At 40.6% G+C, this 26,404-nt stretch overlaps 1 protein-coding gene across 1 annotated transcript; it reads right to left on the reverse strand.

Annotated features, from left to right (window-relative positions):
* Positions 1-1,739: 1,739 nt before the first annotated feature.
* Positions 1,740-26,163, reverse strand: LOC132399285 (fascin-like). The gene is made up of 5 exons (XM_059979516.1): positions 25,200-26,163; positions 6,794-6,950; positions 4,671-4,792; positions 4,230-4,397; positions 1,740-3,643 (listed from the first exon to the last, which is right to left on the reverse strand). The coding sequence occupies exons 1-5, from the start codon at positions 26,017-26,019 to the stop codon at positions 3,441-3,443; spliced, it is 1,470 nt and encodes a 489-aa protein (XP_059835499.1). The 5' UTR covers positions 26,020-26,163; the 3' UTR covers positions 1,740-3,440.
* Between the last annotated feature and the right edge of the window lie 241 nt (positions 26,164-26,404).

The raw sequence follows: 26,404 nt of genomic DNA on the forward strand, positions 1-26,404 counted from the left end.
TACATCCAGAATTATTTAGCCTCAGGTAGTCAAACGTTTGTCTTTGTATATAGTATATATTTTACTTTTCTATGCAAATAGAACACTTAAGAAAATGTATGTATTTCAATAATTAAACCACTGCTTTGCTTGTAATAATTGTAGCTTTCATTGGGGCAGGGCCAATCATCCACAGAGGAGGGCCGACTGTACTGAAAATGAGTTGTAGAGTCCCTGAAAGTGAGTTAAGAGTCTTATCTGCTTTGATTTTCTTAAACACTAATCCCAGTCTTAATCTGCCCCCACTAGTCCCCTACTATTAAAGCCAAGGGATCTTGATACAGGTGGCCCCCATTTTTCGGACGTTCACTTTATGACAGCTCACTGTCACGAAGACCTACATTAGTACCTATTTTCGCTAACTAAACAAGATTTTCGTTTTTATGAAAAAAAGACGCCCGCTTTATAGGGGTTTACCCGAGAAAGACTACCATGACCGTGAAGCCTTGCGTGGGCAGTTGTTTGCGCATGCGTGTACGTGCGTAGGTATATACGTGCCAATTTTTTTTCTCCAAATCGATTCTGGCTTGCTGTCTTCCCAATTCTGATGAGTGAAGCTACACTGTACATACAATATTTTCTACTTTATATAGGCTCTATAGTTATCATATCATTCCTGCTTTTACTACATGTTCGAGTTATTTTAGATTTTGTGTTTTTGGTATGATTTGGTAGGTTATTTTTTGGGTCTGGGAACGCTCAAAAATTTTTCCCATACAAATTAATGGGAATTGCTTCTTCGCTTTTTGACATTTCGGCTTAAACGGTTTCATAGGAACGGTCTACCTTCGGATAGCAGGGAAGCCTGTATTCACTTGTTGGTTCCTTTTCGCTCCTTCCCTTCAGATTATCAAATCTCCAGTTTTCTACTTTAATCCCCTCCACTCCTCCAGCTCTTATTGAAGTGATTATTTGTTGTCCCCCATTTCCTTTTCAGAGAGTGTCTGTAATAGTCTATTCAATGCAAATTCTAAAATGTATTAACTTAGACCAACATGGCTACAAGTTTCATGAAGATATTTTCCACTGGATTAAAGGCCGACTATAGTTTCTATGAAAATAATTGTAAAAATGTCATTATGCATTTAGTTCTGTAAGATAGGTGTTTAATTAAAGTTAAAACAACTTTAGCCAGAACTTTATTTTACCTTTATTTTCCCCATTCAGCTGAGGTATGTATTCTGGAATTACTGCAGATCATCTCCAGCTTTCAAATTAAATTTCCCCAAATGATTTATAACCCCCATGGATTACAGGCAGTTTTTCCTCAACCAATTTAGGATTTCTGTCCGTAATGCAATCGGGGTATAATGGAATTTATGATGCTTCGTGCATGGTTAAGGTTTGCCCACGAATAGTTTTGATTGCAACAGAGCTCAAAATTAAATAGTGGATAAAGATAAAGGCCCAAGTCTACACAATTCAAACCAAAATATTTTTAACGCATTGTTTAAAAAGCCAATGAGTGCCTTTAGTTCTTAGCAAGGAGGCAATTATTTTCTCTACTTTTTGATGTAAAGTTAAACATTCAGATACTATTTGTGGGATAGTTACGGAAACCTTCTTCCTATTGGGCTGAGTTACTTTTTCCTGCACTACTGTATACCCACCCCAAAGATGTGCCCCTGTGCCAAAGGCCCATGTGCAAATGGCCCAGTTGTACTTATAATTTCAACAAATTTGCATACACAGACTTTGGCATATGCAACATTGTTTTATTTGACATGACATTCCAAGTTATACAAATGATTGATTGAATGGAAAGTTTAAAGTACGGTGTTAATTCTACAAGACACATGTGTATGGAACTTGACATTAAAGGTGAAATCTTATGTCTTAATGTCTGTTGGTGGCCAAGTTTAAATTTGATGTTGACATTGATACCAGTGATTTTTCAATTGTATATTGTAATTTACACAAGACTAATGGACCAAATAGCTCTTTTTTTTTAAAAAAAGTGAATTTAAGATACCACAAATTGTAAGGTTATAGCATTTGCAATATTCTTGGTTATCATTATTCCAGTTGAATTTGCTTTTGAGAATAATATACAAAGGTTTCACATTACAGAGAAGCAGGGTTTGGCAATATATCCCTCCACAACAAGTTACAAGACCACATGCAGTCTCCATAAAGTACATGGCAACATTGCATTAAGATGATCCTACCGTGGATCAATAAAGCAGTGGTTATGGTCCAAATGCCTGTCCATCTTTCAGCTAGAACCAGAATTTGAGACACTGACTTTGGTCTTTACTTTTGGAGGTGGGGTGGGGACTCAACTGAGATGGTTAGCAAACCTTCTGGGTTATCCAGTTCAATATTGAGCCACAGAAAATTAGGTAGAATCAGAGGAAGCTCTGCTAAATTTTCCAGTTCAAGAATTTTTTTTTTTTTTGTTAAATCATTCCAATTTTAGCAATAGCCCTCATCTACAATAGTCCAGTAGCCATACTAAGGGATTGACAAGTATTAAAGATGGCAGTAAAGAGGCACAGATGCTTAAATGCAAGGTTGAAATAAAATGAGATGGCCAGATGACTAAGATGGTCACAATTACCAACTTATGGCATCTTCCTCATACTACAATTATTCATCATGGAAGTAACTTTTTGAACTACAGCATGGAAAAACAATAGAAACGTACAACACAAGACCAGCTTATGTCATTCCATAGTCATGAATTTGAGGTTGATATTTTCAGGTGTCTGCCTACTAGGAAGTATTGTTTCCTACATCATTCTCTTAGGAGCCTGATTCTTGAGCATTTCTAGATTCTGTGGATAAATTATGGCTAGATTTTTCAATTACCACAGCAACTGTTGGGTCTGCATAAACTGATAGCTTTTTAACTACTGCATGCAACAAAATTGCTCAGGCAATTGAGAATGAGCACAGTTGGAGAATCAAACTGTCTTCTGCAGAGAGGATGAGATAATTTAGCTATTCCTTCACAGCTTCATGCCCAGCAAAATCTTGTATATAGTCAGCACGGGGAGCTGAACTCTCCCCTCCTTCTGCAAGGGGAGGCTGCAAGTGGTCTCAAGCCCCCAGCCTGGCATAACCAAAACAATGGCAAATGTAGCTTGCAGTACCAGGGCATCTGGCAGTAGTGCAGCTGTAAGGTGGCAAAGGCACATCAAGTCTTAACCGTAACTTTGCCAATGTTACAGTGTCCAGAAAAAAACTCACTAAAGGAATGCTAAAGGGACTGTCAGAGTATAATTTAAATGCCCTGCACAGATCTAGGAAAGATCTTTAATAGCAGCTACAGCCAAGATGAATATACAAAATTTCTCTTTAAAAAAATGGTTGCAATATGATGTGAAAGAAGGGCAGGCATCGCAGCCCATAGTGGGATACTGCAAGAAATGGATGCTGGGAAGCCACATAAAGTGCATTTAATACTCCCACAGAGTTGAGGAGTCAATGGCATCAGCAGATGCCTTGAGCACACCTGCATGGTCCCCCTTTAAATACTTCCCATCTATTTTAATTGCAACCTTGTTGTAATCACAGAATTCAAACAAGAAATCCACAGGTTTATCACTGCTGCTGGTAACAGAGGAGTCACTTCCAACCATCCAGTACTTTCCAGTAGAATCTGCAAAGAAATACAGTATTGTCTAAGAGCCAGACAGAGAAAATTTGTACTTCAAGATTTTCTAATGTATACATCAAATGTTACAGCTGCAAGTTCAATTCTGGCACAGACTTTATTTATATAATGTCACAATTTCAGTTCCAGACTATTACTACAAGGGTTAACTTTGGTTTCTAGCCGTAAGTAATTGAAAGAAAGCCTGGAGAGCAAAGCACAGGCAAGCAATTTGTTATTAAACCTCTGGGAGTACTACTAAACATGTTATGTTTAGAGGTGACTCTGGAAATTGGAGAGCTAACATTGAAAGGGAAAGTAGCGAGGTGTGCTACACCTCTGGATGCTGCCCACTGCTCAAAACAAAAATCACACTGAAGGCTGAGCAGAGCAAATCACTCAACACAAGATGTAACACAAGTAGAAAGGCTACTCATGTTAGCAATATAACTGAAACAATGAAAGTATTTCTACTATAACAGCTATCATGCTAAAATAAACCATGTTACTGTTTGGTCACAGGAAGAGATACAAGTATTTTGGAAAAGTCCTCTGGGAAGAAAGCAAAGAACAAACAAGTGCTAGTATTTACCTTTAAGGTTGTAAGCTCCATCATTAAGCTCCAGATGGAAGACATCATATGAAGATCTGTTGGAGTCTAGGGTTCCAGTCACTTTCCGACAGCCAATAAAGCCATGCTCTCCACGAAGAACTATTATAGGCCTGTTGATGAGTTTCATTACAAACTCTTCAGTTTCCGCTTGAAATTAGGGTAGAAGGAAGAAGAAAAAGAATACTTCAGTATTTCATAGGTGGTTGTCACCAATTCTAGAGGTTTCAGCACCTCTTCAGGGCACAAGGGATACAAGTCAGGCTCAGGTACGTCATGTTCCAGACCAAATAGCTCAAAAACCAAACTTAGATCACAAAGCAATAATTCTTAAGAGCAGTACAATTCATTTTCCACCTCTCCTACCTGGAAGGGAGAAATGGGGTTACAGCAACTTGCATGAGTGCATTAACAGGAACTTACTTGGTGTTTCTATGCTGGCACAAAGCTGCCCATTCTTTTTTGCAGCCACATATTTGCCATTGGCAGCCTTCAGAACAATTCTCCTTTCGTGCCACTCTATTTGGAAGTAACAATTGTCACTTCTGGAAAACAAAAATCAACAAATCATGACTTCTTGGAATATGTCTGCAGTTTAAGTCACTGCATAGCAACAGTGTATATTCTGGCAATTGAACTATTGCAGGGTTATATTGAGACTTGATGGGAGACGACACTGATTAATGGGCAGAGAATTTTAAACAGATACAAAGGCCAAAGGGTTACACAATAGGTTAAAAATGCAGGTAAACAGTTATTTCTTCCTTGCAAGTTGCTGTTTCTATTGAATTTGTGCTTAAAACAGCCCACATACACACAGTAGCACTGAATCTAAACACAGCAGCACAGCACCATTACTGCTAGTCTCCAACAACCCCAACCTTTTCTTTTAGGCATTCAATTTTAATACATCTCTCAATTTTTAAGAATTTATCAGGAACCAATTGAGAATGCTTGTAGTTTTTGAATCAAATGCACCAGCACAATAAAGGGATATTTATTTCAACATATTGCAGCCATTTATAGAACTGAGCAGGAGAGGGTAAAAAAAAAATCGCAATCCATTGCAGGTTTTGTTTATGGGGGAGATCAAGCCAGTGCAAGCTCATTTACAGGGATGTTACTGACAAATATTAACATAGATCATATTAATATCAATACAAAACATTATAAAACTTTATACCACAAGGATGAACACTTAAACCAAAACACAAACAGGTGGTCAATAAATGCTTAACAGCATTTCCCCTAATTAGACTATCTTGGCTGTATAATATCCATTTAGAAGACTGTCCCTTCAAAGCTCAATTTCAATATTATGGAGTATTTAATGGCACAAGCACTAAGATGGTCAAGTGGCTATGCAAGGATCACAAAAATCAACCAAATCTGCAAATAGTGGAAACCTAAGCAGCAGTTTCAAATTTAAAGATCACAAGTGTTTGTGAATTTAGGGGCAAATGGTGAAGATTGAACATTCCTCCAGTTTTGGTTTGGGTCGAGAAATTCTAGAAAGCCAAAGTTGCTCGTTACAGAAGGAACCCACCACTCTGAACTTTTTGAAAACATGTCAAAGCATCTCCCATGTCGTACTTCAGACCTAGGTGTTTAACAGTCCTTAGAGATGGTTTTAGGAACATGGGGAGTTCGGGACAAATGAGGGGGTCAGGTTAAGGACAGTAAATAGAGGTAGGAGCCAGATTCCTGGTTGAAGTGCTCACCAGTAGAAGGCCAGTGATCCCTGTGGACAGATGTCAGATGGGTGGGCCTCAGGGAACAGGGCTGATTTGACATCCCCAGGACAGGAAACCACCCCCCCCCCCCCCGTGCCCCCATGCTTGCAAGTCCAGGGATCAGAGGTCCATGTTGTTGAAGCCTGAAGTAGGTGAACCGCAATTTGAATCCCGATATCTACCAGCCTGTTCAAGTATGACCTTTCCAGGAGAGGGAATTCCAAGACTGGAAGCCCAAGGCCTGGAGTTTAAATTCCAGAGGCTGATACCGAAGGCTGAAGTCAGTGAGTTGGAAGTCGATTGGGCTGTGGGGGTCTGGAAGTTGGGAGGCCTGATGTCTGAGTCTGAATCCAGGGCAGGAACTGGGAGTTCAGGCCTGGAGGCTGTCTGTCGAGGTTGAGGCCTATCTGTGTGAGTGTCTGGGTAGGCAGGAGAAAAGAGGACTTGCATTGTTCTGCTGAAAATTGTGAGCACTGCAGTGTGAGGCAACACTTGCAGGCTGCCCTCAGCACACCCTTTGATTGTTTTGGTTAATAACACAAATGGCAGTTTTCACTGCTTGTGATAAATGAACCCAAATCTCAAAACCACCCAACTTGAAAACCCGAGATTTCAAGCTGCGATTGTGCAGGAAGCTTACAACGTGAATGAAGCAGCGTTCTCATGCTGTAATGACTAGCTTGGTTAGCAGCTCAAATTAAGTGCTGAATGTTTCCAAATAATATAGTTTCAAAATGTAAATTAAAAATTCGTAAACAATATTCTAAGGTCCATCCTGGAATCATCAAATATTACACTAATCTGTACACTTACTTTGTAGAGGCAGTAGACTGTACCCCTCCATTCGAAGTCAGTGTCCAATATTTTCCAGTACAGGTCCGGAAAGCACATTTCTTAGTTTCTTTGTTGATTTCTAGCTGAAAGGTTTCTTGGTCACTTTCTTCATCCTGATTAGCGGACAGGTCCATACCTTTTAGGAGCAATCCATACAGTCAGCACATAAACCAGGGCAAAAACTGAACAGACCCCAAGCTTAAAGATCAATCAGACCAATCTACATTGATATGCTTCACGCAAGTGGAACCCATACGCACCACCACCCTTCGAGTCTTATGAGTGAACTTCTCACTATTCAGGACATTTACAGAGACAGGTGCATAAAAAGGATCATTGGGGACCTGAGTCACCCGAACCACAAACTGTTCCAGCTGCTACAACCTGGGAAACCATACCGCAGCACAAAAGCCAGGACCAACAAGCTCCGGAACTGCTTCTTCCAACAGGCCATCAGACAGATTAATACATGCTGACGATTGCATTTCTAAGCAATATTGACTGTTCAGCTGTAGATCTTACTGTACATACCATTTTACAAATCACTATACAAGTTGCACAATGCACATTCAGACAGACATCACTTAAAGGTTTTTCCTCATGTATGTGCAGGATGCAAGAAATAGGTCAATTCAATTAATGAGGAAAGCAAAACTGAGGGTAAAATGCACAAGTCAAAGTATATTAGATAAACAGGGGTAAAACTTCCCATGCAGCACCCATCCAACACTCAACCATGATTTCATTTGGATGTTTCAAACACTTCCACCTATCTTGACCATTTCTGTCCCAGAATAGTAATCCAGTTTTAGTCGGTGAATTGCAAAGAGGGAAGTTTTTGTGGATGAGGCTGTACCTGGAGTATTGCTACAAAGTGGGGTCCCTACTCAAAAAAACAATGAGAAACAGTTTATCAGTGACTCCTGGGATGCAGAGAACAGAAATGGAATGGTCCCATCAAGGAGAGATCAAAGGTCAGACCCATTCTGAGTTTACAAGAACGAGATGTAATATCTTAAAACATACAAAATTATTAAAGAGCTTAATATAGGAATATCAAACACTTTTTGAATACATAAATATCAATTTAACATAGAAACAGAAAACCTACAGCACAATACAGGCCCTTTGGCCCTCAAACTTGTGCCAATCATGTCCCTACCTTAGAAACTACTCAGCCCACCTATAGCCCTCTATTTTTCCAAGCTCTATGTACCTATCCAAAAGTCTCTTAAAAGACCCCATTTTATCCGCCTCCACCACTGTTGCCAGCAGCCCATTCCATGCTCTCAACACTCAGTAAAAAAAAACTTACCCCTGACAAAACAAAGGTTGGTGGTGTTGTGGATAGTGTAGAGGATTGTCAAAGATTGCAGAGAGACATTGATAGGATGCAGAATTGGGCTGAGAAGTGGCAGATGGAGTTCAACCTGGAGAAGTGTGAGGTGGTACACTTTGGAAGAACAAACTCCAAGGCAGAGTACAAAGTAAATGGCAGGATACGTGGTGGTGTGGAGGAGCAGAGGGATCTGGAGGTACATACCCACAGATTCCTGAAAGCTGCCTCATAGGTAGATAGGGTAGTAAAGAAAACTTATGGTGTGTTAGCTTTCACAAGTCAAGAGATAGAATTTAAGATTCGCAAGGTAATGATGCAGCTCTATAAAACTCTGGTTAGGCCACGCTTGGGAGTACTGTGTCCAGTTCTGGTCGCATTGGAAAGATTTACCAAGATGCTGCCTGATTTAGAGATTATGCATTATGATCAGAGTTTAAGGGAGCTAGGACTTTACTCTCTGGAGAGGATGATGATGAGAGGAGACATGATAGAGGTATACAAGATATTAAGAGGAACTGATAGAGTGGACAGCCAGCACCTCTTCCCCAGGGCACCACTGCTCAGTACAAGAGTTCATGGCTTTAAGGTAAGGGATGGGAATTTCAAGGGGGATATTAGAGGAAGGTTTTTTACTCAGAGAGTGGTTGGTGTGTGGAATGCACTGCCTGAGTCTGTGGTGGAGGCAGATACACTAGTGATATTTAAGAGACTACTAGACGGGTATATGGAGGAATTTAAGGTGGGGGTGTTATATGGGAGGCAGGGTTTAAGGGACGGCACAACGTTGTGGGCCGAAGGGCCTGTACTGTGTTGTACTATTCTATGTTCTCTGTTATGTTCTATCTCCTCTGTATCTACACCCCAGCACCTTAAACCTGTGTCCTCTTGTGGCAACCTTTTCAGCCCTGGGAAAAAGCCTCTGACTATTCACACAATTAATACCTCTCATCATCTTATACACCTCTATCAGGTCACCTCTCATCCTCCATCACTCCAAGGAGAAAAGGCTGAGTTCACTCAACCTATTCTCATGAGGCATGCCCCCCAATCCAGGAAACATCCTTGTAAATCTCCTCTGCACCCTTTCTATGGCTTCCACATCATTCCTGTAGTGAGGTGACCAGAACTGAGCACAGTACTGCAAGTGGGGTCTGACCAAGGTCCTATATAGCTGCAACATTACCTCTCGGCTCCTAAATTCAATTACATGATTGATGAAGGCCAATACACCGTATACCTTCTTCACCACAGAGTCAACCTACGTAGCAGCTTTGAGTGTCCTATGGACTCGGACCCCAGGACCCCTTTGATCTTCCACACTGCCACAAGATTTACCATTAGTACTATATTCTGCCATCATATTTGACCTACCAAAATAAACCACTTCACGCTTATCTGGGTTAAACTCCATCTGCCACTTCTCAGCCCAGTTTTGCATCGTTTCAAAGTCCCGCTGTAACTTCTGACAGCCCTCCACACTATCCACAACACCCCTAAGCTCTGCGTCATCTTACTAACCCATCCTTCCAATTCCTCATCCAGGTCATTTATAAAAATCATGAAGAGCAAGGGTCCCAGAACAGACCCCTGAGGCACACCACTGGTAACCGACCTCTATGCAGAAAGTAACCCATCTACAACCACTCTTTGCCTTCTGTGGGCAAGCCAGTTCTGGATCCACAAAGCAATGTCCCCTTGGATCCCATGCCTCCTTACTTTCTCAATAAGCCTTGCATGGGTACCTTATCAAATGCCTTGCTGAAATCCATATACACTACATCTACTGCTCTTCCTCCATCAATGTGTTTAGTCACATCCTCAAAAAATTCAATCAGGCTCATAAGGCATGACCTGCCCTTGACAAAGCCATGCTGAATATTCCTAATCATATTATGCCTCTCCAAATATTCATAAATTCCACCTCTCAGGATCTTCTCCATTAACTTACCAACCATTGAGCTAAGATTCACTGGTCCATAATTTCTGGGACATCTCTACTCCCTTTCTTGGATAAAGGAACAACAGTCATAACCCTCCAGAACCTCTCCCATCCCCATTGATAACAAATTCAATTAATTTTAAGTAATTTCCTAAGGACTTAAATACAATGTGATCAGCTGCACACTTTTAATTTGGCCCTATGAACAGGAAAATAGAAGATTACTCAAGTTAATAAAGCCACAACTTAATAGGGAATTTCACTTTAAGCTTTAGAAACCAAGTTTGAAAAGCGTTTAGTCTATTTGTTTGCTTATTGAGATAGAATGCCACAGAACAAACCCAATTTAACCCTAGACTAATCACTGGACAATTTACAATGACCAATTAACCTACTAACCAGTAGGTCTTTGGACTGTGGGAGGAAACCAGAGTACCTGGAGAAAACCCATGCAGTCATGGGAAGGATATACAAACTTCGAAATTGAACTCTGAACGCTGGCACCTTGAGCTGTAAAAGCAGTATGTAAATTGTTATATTATCCTTTTATTTAATACTCTACACCTGGGATGCAATTACAAATTGTTCAACTCAAAACTCAGTTCAATATGAGTCAAGGGGTCCCATTACTACTTGTGATGAAGTATTCAAATATAGTATTTCCCAGCCAACATTACTTGATCCAAAAAGATAGTTGGCCAAGTCAGAGCCGGAATCCAATCCACTGGGCTGTATTGTTTGAGTGATACTTGTAATGAAATTACAAGTAATAATATATTCATGCCTCAATACAAATTAAGAATAATTGAACCTTTTTACATCCTGAATCTTGTATTTTAAAACTAATTTTAGTTCCAAAGAGAAAGCCCACTTCCAATAATAGGAAGTCAAACATTTTGATATTAGCTTTAAAGTATTTCCTTCCCCAACACTCTCCCAAATAAGATGCGAGGAAGTTAAAACTGTTGGAGTTGGGGGAAACTACAGGCATAGAAATTATAGGGCACCTGTCTGGATGTTTCATTCATGGGTCTACAACAGCCTACCTTAGGAGTAAAGACAGCGTCCAGGATTTTCATGAAAATGGTGGAAACTATAGGACTTCCTTTGTTGGAGCCCCTGCCTGGTACTTTGCTACCAACTGTCCTAAGAACGACTAACAGTGGTTGATCCCAAGGCAAAATGGACCAATTTCTCCAGCAACACCAATGCCACAAATCACACATACACAAGTACAACTCACACCTTTCAATCTAAGCGACCCAGAAAAGGCAAGTCATGTTTCATTGTCAAGTTTATTTCTCATTGTAACTACCAAAGTTGACTCAAAATGAAAATAGAAATCATTAACTTGTATTAACGCTTTAGTTTCTTTTTTCATTAAACATTGTCAAAAGTTAAAGTTTGTGTCAGAACTTGTGTACCTTTAACCATGAACAGAGGATTAATACTCACAACCAAAGCAAATACTCTTGAAGAAATCCCAAATTACATGGGGACAGTTTTTGCATCATGTCCTCACTACTTTGGCCAATGTTGTCTAAATCTATGCAGGCCAGCTTTTGAATAGTATTGCAACAGCTGGCCACCTGATGCTTTATTTTGGAAGAACAACAGTTATTTATTTGTGCATGTCAGAGTGGTTTTCTTCCTGTTACTGATGGATGCCCATGGCATTTTTCATCATGATGCTTGTGTACCTTCATTGTTGGAAGTTTCTATAGTAGTGAGGCAATGCAGAAGGGAAAGATGACAAGGACTATGTAGTCCTCACTCCAGTAATCTGAGCACTGAAAGCCCCCAAAGATAGCTGTTGTTTCACCCGATTTGGGGTTCACAACTCAAGGGTGGATGCTACCAGGACACAATCCACTGTCCGTGAGAAAATACTTTTAATGCTCCATCCACAATCTATGTATTGAGCAGGAGGAACCCTTTTCTTTTAAAGGTCAGGCGTTTAGAGTGATATTTTATGTACAAAGTACATTTGTGAGAATCCAACAAGTCTCAATGCCAGAGATACGACCACTTCACTGAAATTAAATAGGCAGTCACCTTTCTTCAAGGGTCTGTAAGACTTCCCTTATGCAATTGTGAGCAGTTCTTTGCAAGTCTTGGTAGAGATGTGGCTATTTGGTATGATATACTAGCAGGGAAGTGACTAGTTGGTGACTGTGACCTCATTAGAGAGCAAACGGGCAAACAGAAGTGCCTAGACCAATTTTGATTGTTCAATTAACTATCCTCCAGGTAACGGCAACACAGACTAACATTTCAAGCTCAACAGTTCAAATTAATTTCCAAGCAATTATAAATGAAATATTTAAGGTTCACCAAGTGCTTATAAAAATGGAAGACAGCCATAGAGATAGCATATAATTTATTTGAAGTATGATCAAAGGTATTGTGACCCAGAATTAAAAACTTTACTTTGGCAAAATCAGGTAGAAAAATTAAATGCAGGATGTCTTGTTACATCTGGTGCAAATCATCTTCTCTGACCAATAACCTCAAAGTAGCTATTGTGCTAATCTCACTGTTTCTTAGTCCACTAAGAAAATAAAGTCAGGCATACTTAGCGTGCCATATTGCTATGTTCAAAACTAAACTGCTAACAGGAACCACACTAAGTGAAAAAGCCCACAGGAAGCTGTTAACCCTGATTTGCACTATGCTTCACAGGCATCACTGCTTGCTACACAGAGCAATTAGCCAAGGGTTGGGGTGGGAGAAGAGATATTTCTCCAAATTATAGAATTCAGACACTCTTAGGAGTTTTGGGTCCCCTATCTTAGAAGGGATGTACTGATATTGGAGAGAGTTCAGAGAAGATTTACAAAGCTGATTCCTGGAATGTAGGGGCTAACATGAGTGTTTGTTGGCTCTTGGACTGTATTCATTGGAGTATAGAAGAATGAGAGGGGATCTCAGAAACATTTTGAATATTGAAAGGGTTGGACAGAGTAGATGTGGAAAGGCTGTTTCCCTTGGAGGGAGAGTTCAGGACAAGGGACCACCGTCTTAGAATCAGAGGATACCCATTTAAAACAGATCAGAAATTTTTTTAGCCAGAGGGTCGTGGATTTATGGAATTCTTTGCCACATACAGCTGTGGAGGCCCGATCATTGAGGCTGTTCAAGGAGGAGATTGATAAGTATCTAATTAGTCAGGGTATCAAGGGATATGGGGAAAAAGCCGGAAATTGGAACTAGATGGGAGAAAAGTTTAGCTTATGGTGGAGTGTCAGAGCAGACTCGATGGGCCGAATGGCCTGCTTCTGCTCCTTTTGTCTTGTGATCTTGTGAAATGATTTTTTCCACTCGACTAGGGTAACACTGAACTCAAGATCTTGATTATGCCCCTATCCACCTCTAAAAGAGAAAGAAAGTTAGAACTATGTTTTGATGAGCATTTTTTGATGCAATTGCCTTAGCTGCAGATTAGCTGCCTGAAGCAGGCCTAACACTATGAATTCCCTGACAGCTATCTACTCCAAAAAGAGATTTGTTTCTATCCCTCTCCTTTCCCAAGTCCATTGTATTTCTTGATGGACTGCTACTGAAGTGCAATTCCAGTTGCATTTAACCCTGTTACTGCTTGTTAATGCACCTCAGGCCAGAACAATGACCATCAGGATAACTGGCTTAAAATAGACCATGAGCAGCATTACCTTCCAAATGCCATTCAAGAGCATCACAGCTAACACAACCACAGATCAATAAAAGCACCATTTTCAATATGGATGGATTAGACAAGGAAACATTCAAGAGGTGCAAATGCAGCTCTGCATGCTACTGCAGCAAAGCTATGCTCCTCCCCTCTTTGGAGGGATTTTCAATAGATAGACAAGGCAGCTTTCATAAACAAAATACTTAACAAAACCATGATTACACCCACATGGAAAGGGTCTTAAGTGGCTAGTGATAAAGTGACAAATGCAAAAATCAAGCAAAAAGAGATTCAATCACAAACAAAAATCTGCAGATGCAGAAATCCAAGCAACACAGAAAATGCTGGAGGAACTCAGTAGGCCAGGCCGCATTTATGGCAGTACAGTCAATGTTTCAGGCCAAGAGCCTTCATAAAGAGAGGTTTGTACATCATAACATGCATTTAGTTTATTGATGTCAGGAACAAACTGTAATAAAACAAGAGATAATGATAATTGTTTACAGCATTCAATGACTAGACCATAGAGTTTCGAGCAGAGCCAAATACGCCCCCCCCCCCCCCGCCACACACACACACCAAAAAACACACCATTCATTAAAAAAAAGAGAATTTGGTTAAGCTATGACAAGTCAAGGCTGACCATTTGGACGAACAACACCAAGTGCAGATAACAATATTTGTTATCCTTGGAAGAGCAGCCATGATCTTACTGAAAAACACAGCAGGCTCATTACAAGGGAGGGTATTTCATCTCTCCAGGTCCTTAAACCAGATGCTGCTCAACAGCTCTTGAGACAGTATAATGGGATTTGGTACGTCAAAGGGGTAACAAATTTGGGTCTCAAGAGGTGCTAATTAATGATCATGAGGCATGGCAGAAAAACTTAGTAATTTCTTTTCTTTGTTTCTGGGCACGTGGCAGCATCTGAAACATCCCACTGTGCTATGTGCTAGAAATTCAAATTTCCAAAGTATCTGCAAAGAACAAAATTATTTCCACCACAAGCTTAATAAAAAGCAAGAACATTTAAACAATAAAGATATTGGCAATGCCCCTCAACTTGGAATCAATTTCATTGGAATGGAAAATTATACTAGTTACTTCGCTATTGAAGACGGAAGAGGCCTGTAGACCACTTTGGCTTGAATGACTTTGGACACTTTCAGCTCAGTTGAGCCTGCATGGATTTGTGGTGTTAGACAGTGCTTGAGCACAAGCATTTGAAAAGATGACTAAAGTGGTAGTTGGAGAGCTATTGCCCATGGAAACAACACTGCAGGTGCTAGAACTTGAGGAAAAAAAACAGGTTGGAACTCTGTAGGAATATGCAGGGTTTTAAAATGTAATGCTGACTGTCCATTTCCCTCCACAGATACTGCTTGGTCCACTATGTTCCTCCAGTATCTTATTCATTGACCATAGCCATTATTTAGACTTACAGAAGCTGTGTCATGTTGGTGTCACAGTGTCATTGCTTATTAACTCCGTAGATGATGAGTGTATCCAAGACCACCAAAAAGCACTAAGATAGCAGGGTAGAAATTATTAATGGAAATACGGAGCCACCAGATATTAATGAATTAAGTATTGGGGATATGGTATTGATGTGGATAGAGAATTGGTTGGCAGACAGGAAGCAAACAGTGGGAGTAAACGGGACCTTTTCAGAATGGCAGGCAGTGATTAGTGGGGTACCGCAAGGCTCAGTGCTGGGACCCCAGTTGTTTACAATATATATTAATGATTTAGACAAGGGAATTAAATGCAGCATCTCCAAGTCTGCGGATGACACGAAACTGGGTGACGGTGTTAGCTGTGAGGAGGATGCTAAGAGGATGCAGGATGACTTGGGTAGGTTAGGTGAGTGGGCAAATTCATGGCAGATGCAATTTAATGTGGATAAATGTGAGGTTATCCACTTCGGTTGCAAGGACAGGAAAACAGATTATTACCTGAACAGTGGCCGATTAGGAAAAGGGGAGATGCAACGAGACCTGGGTGTCATTGTACACCAGTCATTGAAGGTGGGCATGCAGGTACAGCAGGCGGTGAAAAAGGCAAATGGTATATTGGCATTCATAGCAAAAGGATTCGAGTACAGGAGCAGGGAGGTTCTACTGCAGTTGTACAAGGCCTTGGTGAGACCACACCTAGAATATTGTGTGCAGTTTTGGTCCCCTAATCTGAGGAAAGACATTCTTGCCATTGAGGGAATACAAAGAATGTTCACCAGATTGATTCCTGGGATGGTAGGACTTTCGTATGAAGAAAGACTGGATCGACTGGGCTTATACTCGCTGGAATTTAGAAGATTGGGGTGGGGGGGATCTTATTGAAATGTATAAAATTCTAAAGGGATTGGACAGGCTAGATGCAAGAAGATTGTTTCCAATGTTGGGGAAGTCCAGAACGAGGGGTCACAGTTTAAGGATAAAGGGGAAGTCTTTTAGGACCAAGATGAGGAAAAACTTCTTCACACAGAGAGTGGTGAATCTGTGGAATTCTCCGCCACAGGAAACAGTTGAGTCCAGTTCATTGGCTATACTTAAGAGGAAGTTAATATGGCCCTTGTGGCTAAAGGGATCGGGGGTATGGAGAGAAAGCAGGTACAGGGTTCCGAGTTGGATGATCAGCCATGATCATACTGAATGGCAGTGCAGGCTCAAAGGGCTGAATGGCCTACTTCTACACCTATTTTCTATGTTTCTAAGTGAATGGGCAAGACTGTAACAAATGGATTTCTGTGACAACGTGAAGGGTTACCCAAGTAAAAGTTACTTTGGAAATGGTGTAAAGTTAGAACCAAAAATTCAGAGTGACAGATGGCAAGTAAGGGGTGGCAGTCACACAGATTAAAAGGCCAAGGACTTGCAGTGAACCAGAAGAATCAAAGATTCAGCATTAAGCTGAGGATGAACCTCACAGATTCATCTTTCACTCACATTTTTAATAACTGGAATTTAATTAGATTTTCCTTCAGTTTGATCCAGCAGTTTTCTACTTCCATCTGGTGAGATGGAGCTACAAATTCCTGAATCTACAAAATCTGGAGGCAAAGAAGGGCTACAGTTCTTGAAGTTTGACAGTATCCAGAAATTTCTGATTTGGTTGGAAAACCTGAAGGACTGACAGAAGCTGTTACTGCTTTTGAGAATGGAATCAAACTCCAGAAATTAGAACCAGAACATCCAGGAAACTAAATCAGAAAATAGCAATTTAAAACTTTAAATTCTGATTAAAGAACAAAAGGTTTAAAGATGAATAATCTCACTTTGATGTTGATTCTATAAAAACAGAACAGACTTCTGAGATCATGTTTATTCCACATCACCAAATCTTCCAAAATATGCCAAGTGCCATGAGAGTATCCTGGTAAGATTCCAAGAACAGAATATAAAATCGAGAGCCACTTATTGTTTTATGTAGAGACTGAAAGGAAAAAATTAAATTACAAAATATCGTATGATACCCAATTTCTTGAGTCATACACAGCATGTAACAAGAAATATATTTACAAGTGCAAGGTGTAAAATCATAGCTCTAATGCTGGAATAGTAGTGTAGAGCTGCACTCAACTACTAACAGAATCCAATCCAGACTCAGTTGCATACTGGCAGCCCCCAGTTACATAAAGGTTCCACTCCTGACTACAGCCCACAAGCCAAATTTCTGTACAAGGGAGAAATGCCTATTTTCTATAGATACCCATACTGCGTACTTATTATAATTCTTTTATCATCCTAATACCACCTTTAGATAAACTGATAGAATATGCACTGTAACCAATCATTAATGAAACTTTACTTATTACTAGCTTGAAAGATGCTTTTAAACTTGCAGATTTTTGCAAGGCAGGTTTTTGTAATCAAATACAACCTGAGGGCTTCTCCTGTAATAAATGCAAGATGGTGCTTATTCAAAACTGCTTTTAGGAACTACACTTTTTCCTGAAGTACCCAAAGTGTTTCACCCCTCCCCCTCTTCAAGAGCATTTCCTTTTTTGGGAGCCCCTACTACACTGCTTTGGTGGGCTACCCACCACATTACAATCGACATTCAGTGCAGGCTCTCATGTCAGGGGGCTGCATAGATAAGTACCGATCACATCACTCCTGAATTTGCACACTTCATATGACCACAAAGATCCAGCATTCACACTTTGTGGCCCAGAAGTCACTGTACAGTTAAATTTTTAAAAACATTTTCACATATTATACACCAAGTAATCTCCAAGTACACAATTCAGAGAAAAGCAATTTTTTTGTGAAGACTTCAATGGACCAGTAGGACCAGAGGAACCACAAAAATTACAAGTTTTACAAAACTAGGTTAGGAGATTGGAAGAATCAGTTATCACAGTAGAGAACTGATCTCTGAAGCAAAGGTAAAGATAGTGCAGATTCAGATGCTGAAAGATAAGCTAGCAGGTTCAAGAGTAGAACCATTGACAAACTTAAGCCTGCATGGGTTCTGCTATGTACTACAGCACTTACAAACCAGTCTGTTCCAAAGGAAGACACAACTCCTTTAGCAGAAACAAGTAGAGAAAGAATTTACTTCACACTTATTTATGGTAATTGCAGACAATCAGAACAGGCACCAACTACCCCAGTGTGACAAATAGCCAACTATTCCCATTTGTTACTTGGATTATTTTATTTTAGGTGGATCACACAGGAGCTACGTGTGGTTATCAATTTTCATCACTACATAATGGAAATATTTGAGTAACTCATGTTATCTTCTTTCACATGCAAATGTGATTGACACAACAGGTTGGAACACACTTCATAAATTCCAAAAACATCTACACAGAAAAAAACCATTAGCAGATATACCATTGAGAAATAGCCAGCACCTGTTAGACTGCATCTAGAATTGCCCAGGTGTATACCCAAAAATAGTCTGAACAATTCAAACAATGCCAAAGTCCCATTTTGCTCATGTTCTTGGGTTACAGACTTTGGAATGATACTCGCTACTCCAATTTCATCTTGCTTTAAGACAAAACTGCTCAAGTGCAAAATGGAAACCGAATAGACAAAATAATATTTGGCTTCATGTTGTACAATGAAACTTTCTGAATATCTCCAAAGTGGAAGGTGTTTTATAGGATTAAATTCATTCTTGGGCATAGTAGGAGTAAGGGTTCTTAAGCAGGATGAATTTTGTTGAACAGCAAGTATGTCTCCAAAGCTTGTAATCCAGCTACACAAGCAGAGGTTAAGACCTTAAATATATTCAATGACATTGCTTCCAACGTTCCTGGAGGAAGAGTTCTAAGAACCACAAGTTGATTGGTGTCTTGTAAAGGCAACCCCTAATTGCAAAGTCCCCCACAAGAAAACATTTGCTCCACATCCACACTGTTAAGACACATCCGAATCATACACAATTAAATCACTTCACTTTTCTAAACTTTAACTTAGCAAATAGTAGTAAATTTATGGTGCAATCTAAACAGCCATTAGAGATACATTATCAAACTGACCAATTGAATACTCCAGAATAGTTAACACAAAGGGCAATTGAGTAAAGGAAGCCAACGGCCCCAATATATAGGCCAGGTCTGACCATGGATATTGCATCATAGTTGTTTGCCTCAGAGTTGATATGTAAGCTAGGGCAGTACGATATGAAGAGCAAGCATGTCCTCTCCATGTAGCTGATGAATCCAATAATGAGATAAAGGTAATAGGTGGGAAAAATTACAACCCAAAGTCAAATAGAATAATTCTGCCTAGAGCTATGAAACAGAAACATTGCTGCACGCAATTCCCCACAACAGTTTGGTAATTAGGTGTCATCAGGAAATTAGAGGTGCATTTTATAAAGTAACAATAATCAATGAAGTGTTTAGTCTACATAAACATATCAGGAATTCATGGAGCGGATACAAATTCATTTTCTAGATCAGCACACTGAAGTATTAACAAGAGAATCAGATACATCTAGTGTGCAATGAGAAAGGGCAAGTGAATAATCTGGCAGTTAAGCAGCTGACTAGTAGCAATGGCTTTATGATGCATTAGTTCAGTCAGAAAATAGAATCTTAAGATCAGAATAAAGGCACAAGCAATAAATTGTCTAAGATGAAATGAAAAACTTAATTAAAATACGAAAATGACTTGATAATTAAAAAGTCACCCACTGTGACTATAAAGAACTTTAAAATTGAATTGACTTTATTACTTACATCCTTTGTATGCACGAGTAAAAATCATTGTTAACATCTCCATCTAAATGTGCAATGTACAATTATAAAGTATAATAAATAAATGTAGAACAGGACAGTCAATATAACAATTGTATTAGAGTAAATTAATCAGACTGATGGCCTGGTGGAAGAAGCTGTCCTGGAGCTGGTTAGTTCTGGCTTTGTGCTGCGGTACCATTTTCCGAATGGTAGCAGCTGGAACAGTTTGTGTTTGGGGTGACTCAGGTCCCCAATGATCCTTCAGGTACTTTTTACACACCTGTCTTTATAAATGTCCTGAATAGTTCACATCTACAGATGTGCTGGGCTGTCTGCACCACTCTCTGCATTGAGTGAAGTACAATTCCCATACCAGGCAGTGATGCAGCCAGTCAAGATGCTCTCAACTGTGCCCCTATAAAAAGTTCTTAGGATTTGGAGGTCCATACCAAATTTCTTCAACCATCTGAGGTGAAAGAGGCACAGCTGTGCCTTTTTCACCACACAGCTGGTACATACAGACCACGTGAGATCCTTGATGACGTTTATGCCAAGGGACTTAAAGCTGTTCACCCTCTCAATCCTTGGGGCTAGCCTGTCTCCATTCCTCCTGTAGTCCACAACGAGCTCCTTTGTTTTTGCGACATTGAGGGAGAGGTTGTTTTCTTGACACCACTGTGTCAGTATAAAATGAACAGGAAAAGGCACCATGTTGCCAAATAAGTGAGCTCTAGCTTTAGGGAACTTTCATACCTCAGAGGGAAAAGGCATTCAAATGTAGATAGTGGGGAATGAAAACAAACCATAGACTTCCGTAGCGCACACGTGAAAAATCTTATCTAATACAAGCTATTAGATAATAACTTGTAATACAGCCCAGAGAAAAAGGAAATGGCGGAGAAATTATAAAATCTGAGCATCTCTTTATCAAAGGAGACAGAAAATCTGCTGATTATGGAGAACTACAGGGGCACAGTAAAAGAGCTTTGATAAATTAGCCCAAAAATTAGAGAAATTAAATAGACTGAAAGATTATAATTTGTTAGGATCTGATAACCTGTATGCTATAGTACTGAATGGGTTGGCTAGGGAGATAATAGATACGCTCACTGCCATTTTCCAAAACATTATAGATTCTGACTGGCTCTCAGAAATTGGAAGGTAGATAGTTTAAAAACTTGAAGCAGCAACAGATCAATTGGTCCAACATCAATAATGGGGAAAAAGTCCAGAAAATTGTAAATTACAGAAGCAATACAAGAAAACATGACCTCAATAAAAGATACCACAAATGAGATCAAACTAAATGGAGCTCATCATTATGGGCTAATATATGGTTGAAGATTAGTTAATGGACACAAAACAGGTGGGTCACCCTCTGGTTAGAAGTAGCAAGTAGGATGCTGCTAACATCAGATCCAGCTGTTCACAAGAGACCAAGTTTTCTAATGACACAAAGCTAGGTGGCAGTGTGGGCTCTAATGAGGATACAGTGAGGCTTTAGGGGATATTTATGGTAAAGGAATGGAAAACAAGAATGCAAAAAATGTCAGAACACTAATTTGGAAGAAAGTTTTTTTTTAATAGTGGGAGATTGAGAATAGTGTTAGAAGGTTCAAGCTCCTGAAAGATAAATTGAAGATATGAAAGCACCATCTTTTATTTTTAAAAGCACAAGATTCTGCAGATGTTGGAAGTTTTGCGCACACATGAAAATGCTGGAGGAACTCAGCAAGTCGGGGAGCATCTATGGAGGCAAATAAACAGTTGACATTTCAAGCTGAGATGCTTTATCAGAAATGGAAAGGGAAAGCAACTAGAATAAGGCATGGGGGAGGGGAAGGAGTACAAGAATGGGAGGTGATAGGTGAAACTAGGTTGGGAGTAACGTAAATGAATGGAGTGGGGGGGGGTGAAGTCAGAAGCTCAGAGTAGATGGTGGAGAAGTGAAGATCTGGAGAAGGAACCTGATCGGAGAGGACAGAGGACAAGGAGGGAAGATACCAGAAGGAGGTGATGAGCGGGTCTGGAGAAAGATGGAGGGGAACAAGAATAGGGAAGGAAAAATGGAATAAGGAGGAATAGAAATCACCAAGTTAGAGAAAACAATATTCATACCATCAGTTTGGAGGCTACCCTCATGTGGAGGCTGCCATGGACCAACATGTCAGAATGGTACTGGAATGGCCTTTTGTAAAAACACTACCTTTAGTTCAAAGATCCCAATACAACAGGGACAACAAGCTTCAATTACTTAGTACCTAATGGGACTGCATCTTAGTACAAGTCTGGTCTCTGTATCTAAGAATATACTTAGAGAGTACAAACAAATATTTACCAAATTGATTCCTGAGATAGTAATTTTCCATGCTTAAGCTAACTGAGCAGAAACAGCATTTTTCAAATTTAGATGTTGAGATCTCACTTAAGTACTTGTAAGTTCTATGTTGCCTGACCCAGGACAGGTATGTTTTCTTCATCTGCTGGTTCATTGGTTCACAATTATTTGAAACCTTCTATGCTGCAGGGATCTGGAATTGCATTGTGAAGACAGAATAAAATAGGTTTGTCTTCTGCTGCTGCAGTCCATCCACTTCAAATTTGATGTGCTGTGCATTCAGAAGCTCGTCTGCACACCACTGATGTAACAGTTACTTCAGCTTCTGTTGCCTTCCAATCAGGTTGACCTAATCTGGTCATTTTTCTTTGACCCCTCTCATTAACAAGGCATTTTCACCCACAGAACTGGATGATTTGGGGTTTTTTTTTTGCACCATTCCCTAAACTCTAGAGACTGTTGTGCATAAAAATACCAGGAGATCAGCAGTTTCTGAGATCCTCAAACCACCCCAATAATCATCAACCAAAGTCATTTAGATCATATTTCTTCCTCATTCTCAAACAATATCCGCAGATGCTGGAAATCCAAGCAACACACAAAATGCTGGAGGAACTCAGAAGGCCAGACAGCATCTATAGAAAAGAGTACAGTCAACGTTTCAGGTGGAGACTTCTTCAGCAGGAAGTCTTTCTCTGCCATCACCTTCTCCATTCATATTTGATACTAACAAATGAACCTCAACCATGTCTGCATTCTTTTATGGACTGAGCTGCTGCCATATGATTGACTGATTAGATAGTTCCATTAAGGTGTACCTAATAAAGTGACCACAATGAGTCCAGTCCTGCTTGCATTCTGAAAATTCTTTTTCTAACACAACCTCTTGCAGCCTTCAAATCCACAACTTGCAATTTCAGTTACATTGGACCCAAGCTCTAGAATTTATTCAAAACATTTGTTGTCTTCAATCAAAATGTACCTTCACCAATCATTTGGTTTCCTGTTGCTGGACATCCAATTTAGCTTAAGTCTATTATCTTAATAGGTTGGTGAAGATGCACTCAGCTAAAAATCAAAGAATGGGACTTCATTAAATCTCAAGATGCCCAAGTAATTTTTTCCTGAAAATAAATCAGTAAGTTTGCATCCATTTGGAATCTGATTTTAGGTTTTCATTCATTACTGTCTACTTCATGAAATCACTGCAAACTGGGAAAAAGAACTGCAATCCCAAGTAAAAACAAGGCTGGGGCAGGTAGCAATTCAGGTTGCATTTGGAAAGAAAACTAAACTGATACAGTGTGACCCCAGCAATGTCTTTTGCTTCAACATTGTTTTTAACGCCATAGTTCCAACGTCTGCCTTTTTAAAATTTATTTCCATGCTATTATTCTCTCCTGATCAAATTTACTCTTTCTGAAAACTGAATTTGATGTTAGAAAAATTAAGTTAAATAAAACAAAATCTATATTTAAAATTAGGCGAAAAATCAGATTACGGGTCCATAAAGAGAAACGAAAGGCAGTCTGCCAGTGAACAATAATTAAATTGTGATCAAATATGCATAAGGATAGTTTTTTTGCAAAAAAGCAACCTGGGCGCAGCAATGAAATGTTGCTCACTGGTCTTTCTTTAAGAGGCGTTTATTTCTGTCGGCAGACCTAAAACTGGCAGCAAAATTCCTTACTTTAAGAGTTCAAATAACACATCTGGTTTTGTTCGCTATCGACGAGTGAGATCGCGTCTATTTTTTTACGGTTGAAAGGAATTTGTAAATGCACATTTCATATTATAGCGCAACTGATTTCGTTAAAAGGGCAGACAAGGTGGGAGTGGTCAGCTGCATCTCAGACGCGAACACTGCAACGATCTGTATCCAGCGTGAAACACATTTCGTCGAGTTTCTCAACGGTCTCGCTGGATTCAGCCACACTTCCTTTGTTGCGTGGGTTGCCAGATTTGCTATTTAACGCCTCCTTTAAAATGAAGGTGATTACAGAGAGGGATTTCAGTATGCAGCTGCTTATAAAGACAGCACTGAGATTTAACTCATTTTCTGTACAGGTTAAAACACAGTTAACGGTTTGCTCTTCAGCACCAACTCATTGCGTACACAGATAATGTTTTCATAAAATAATTCTGCAGTCTTGCGAACATCGATATGCCTGAATGGTTTCCATTTGAAAACGTTCTTTATTCCACGTCTACCCTGAGATTGGGGGAGGGGTTGTGGGGCACCAGTCGGCTTTGCTAGTAGAGAGAGAGAATGGTAAGGAAATGTTGGATTGTTCCCTGCACAATGGGACGATTATGCCTTTGCTGTAATGAAGGAGCAAACCAATTGTGAACAGCTGCAAGAGACCGTTACCGCAAACAAATGGCCAGAACACCATTCGTTTGATCCCGCCCTTGCACAGAAATCATTCTAGGAAACTGTTGCGTGCATGTCTGCTGCACTCCTACAAGTTTTAGCCCACGTTCCATACAATGGGATCCTGTTTTACATGAAAGCTTTTGCAAACCAAAGATTGCGGAATAAGGTCTGGTCGAGGTAATTAACCTCTCCATTGCCTTATACTACTGCCCAAAGTAATTAGATGCAGTTACTAGGGGAGATGGGGGAAGGACTCAAGGATATTCGAGGTATTTAACTGGGGTCAATCCATTCAAAAAAAATCTGCATAGGAATGAAAAACAGAAGCCATATTGGTGGAATTCTCCCTTGTGAGCAATTCAGTAACAGACATTTCTGGGAAGGTAGTTATCGAGAATGCTTCATACCAATGAGCACCAACGCTTTGAAAGAAGTACATTTCATTGACTATTTCACACTAGAACAGAAAGGATTGTTGGAAATATACAAAAAAACGAGTTTTTTGTTGGCATTAACGCTTACCTTGCCGAATGGAGACATTTCTGCCGTTGGCAGCCTTCAGGACGACCTGGGGGTAGCTCTGTTCCAGGACAAAGAGCTCGTCCTTGCCCACCTTGGTGCTTTTACTGGACTTCATGGTGCCTGTAGGGCCCGAAGGCGCCAGGTACTTGCCCTCACAGTCCCGAAAGGCCACTTTGCCTGACCTGAACTCCAGGGTGTAGCCGGTGGCGGGCTCGGGCCCCTCCACCAGCTGGCCATCGTTGCGGAGCAGACGATTGTCGCTAGTCTGCACGCTGTACTTCTGGTCCTGAAAGACCAAGGTGATGAGGGAGTCCAGACCCCAGGGGCAGTCACGGTCAATGGCAATCTCGTCCTTGTCGCTGAGATGCGCGTACCTCTTCCTAGTCACGCTGAAAATGTTGGCTTGAGGGTGCATGGCAATGTGGACGCTCCATTTCTCCGCCACTGAGATGGTCTGCGCGAAACAGATGATGCGGTCCTCTGTGCCGCCGAAATACCGCTTGTGCGGCTCGGACTGCAGGGACCAGCGGCCGTCATCGTGGGCGACGATGAGAAAGCGGCAGTCGGCGGATGGCTGCTCACTATCACACGACACGTTCCCGTCCTTATCGGCAGCCAGGTACCTGCCTAGGTGGCTCTTGAAGAAAACCACGCTGGAATCCTCGCCATTCTGCTCCAGAGTCCAGATCTGCTTCTTCTTCATGGTGGTTGCCGATGCATTGATCTTGAAGCCAAAGGCTTCTGCCGTCAGGTACTTCTTGCTGCAGTTGATGAGTCCAAACTGGATCTGCAGGCGGTTGCTGTTATCATTGGCTGGCATGGCTGCACGTTTGCTATTTAGGAACCGTTTCTTTCCCCCCTTGAGATGTTTGTGCGGCGAATGTTGCAGAGTTTGCTTCTCGAGCCCCTTTGTTTGCCCGCAGAACCGACCGCGTGAGAACTCAACCTCCTCCAGCAAAGCTAAAGCCCCGGCTGCCGCGGTAGCATTTATATGGCGTCTGACGTCAGGCGTCAGCCCCGCCTCCAGCGCGCCCCTCTGCCACTCGAAGCGCACCTCACTCACTCATTCATCTGCATGGGTTTGCTCATGCCTCTACCTGCTGCACGAAACTACGATTCACAAAGTCAGCGGTGTTTTTTATAATTACCTCTTCTACATGTCATTTAGTATGATAGGAGGTGTACGGGCCCCTGGGCTCACTGCG

Source organism: Hypanus sabinus, chromosome 9 (assembly GCF_030144855.1).
Source record: "Hypanus sabinus isolate sHypSab1 chromosome 9, sHypSab1.hap1, whole genome shotgun sequence".
In the NCBI taxonomy this organism is placed as follows: Eukaryota; Metazoa; Chordata; class Chondrichthyes; order Myliobatiformes; family Dasyatidae; genus Hypanus; species Hypanus sabinus.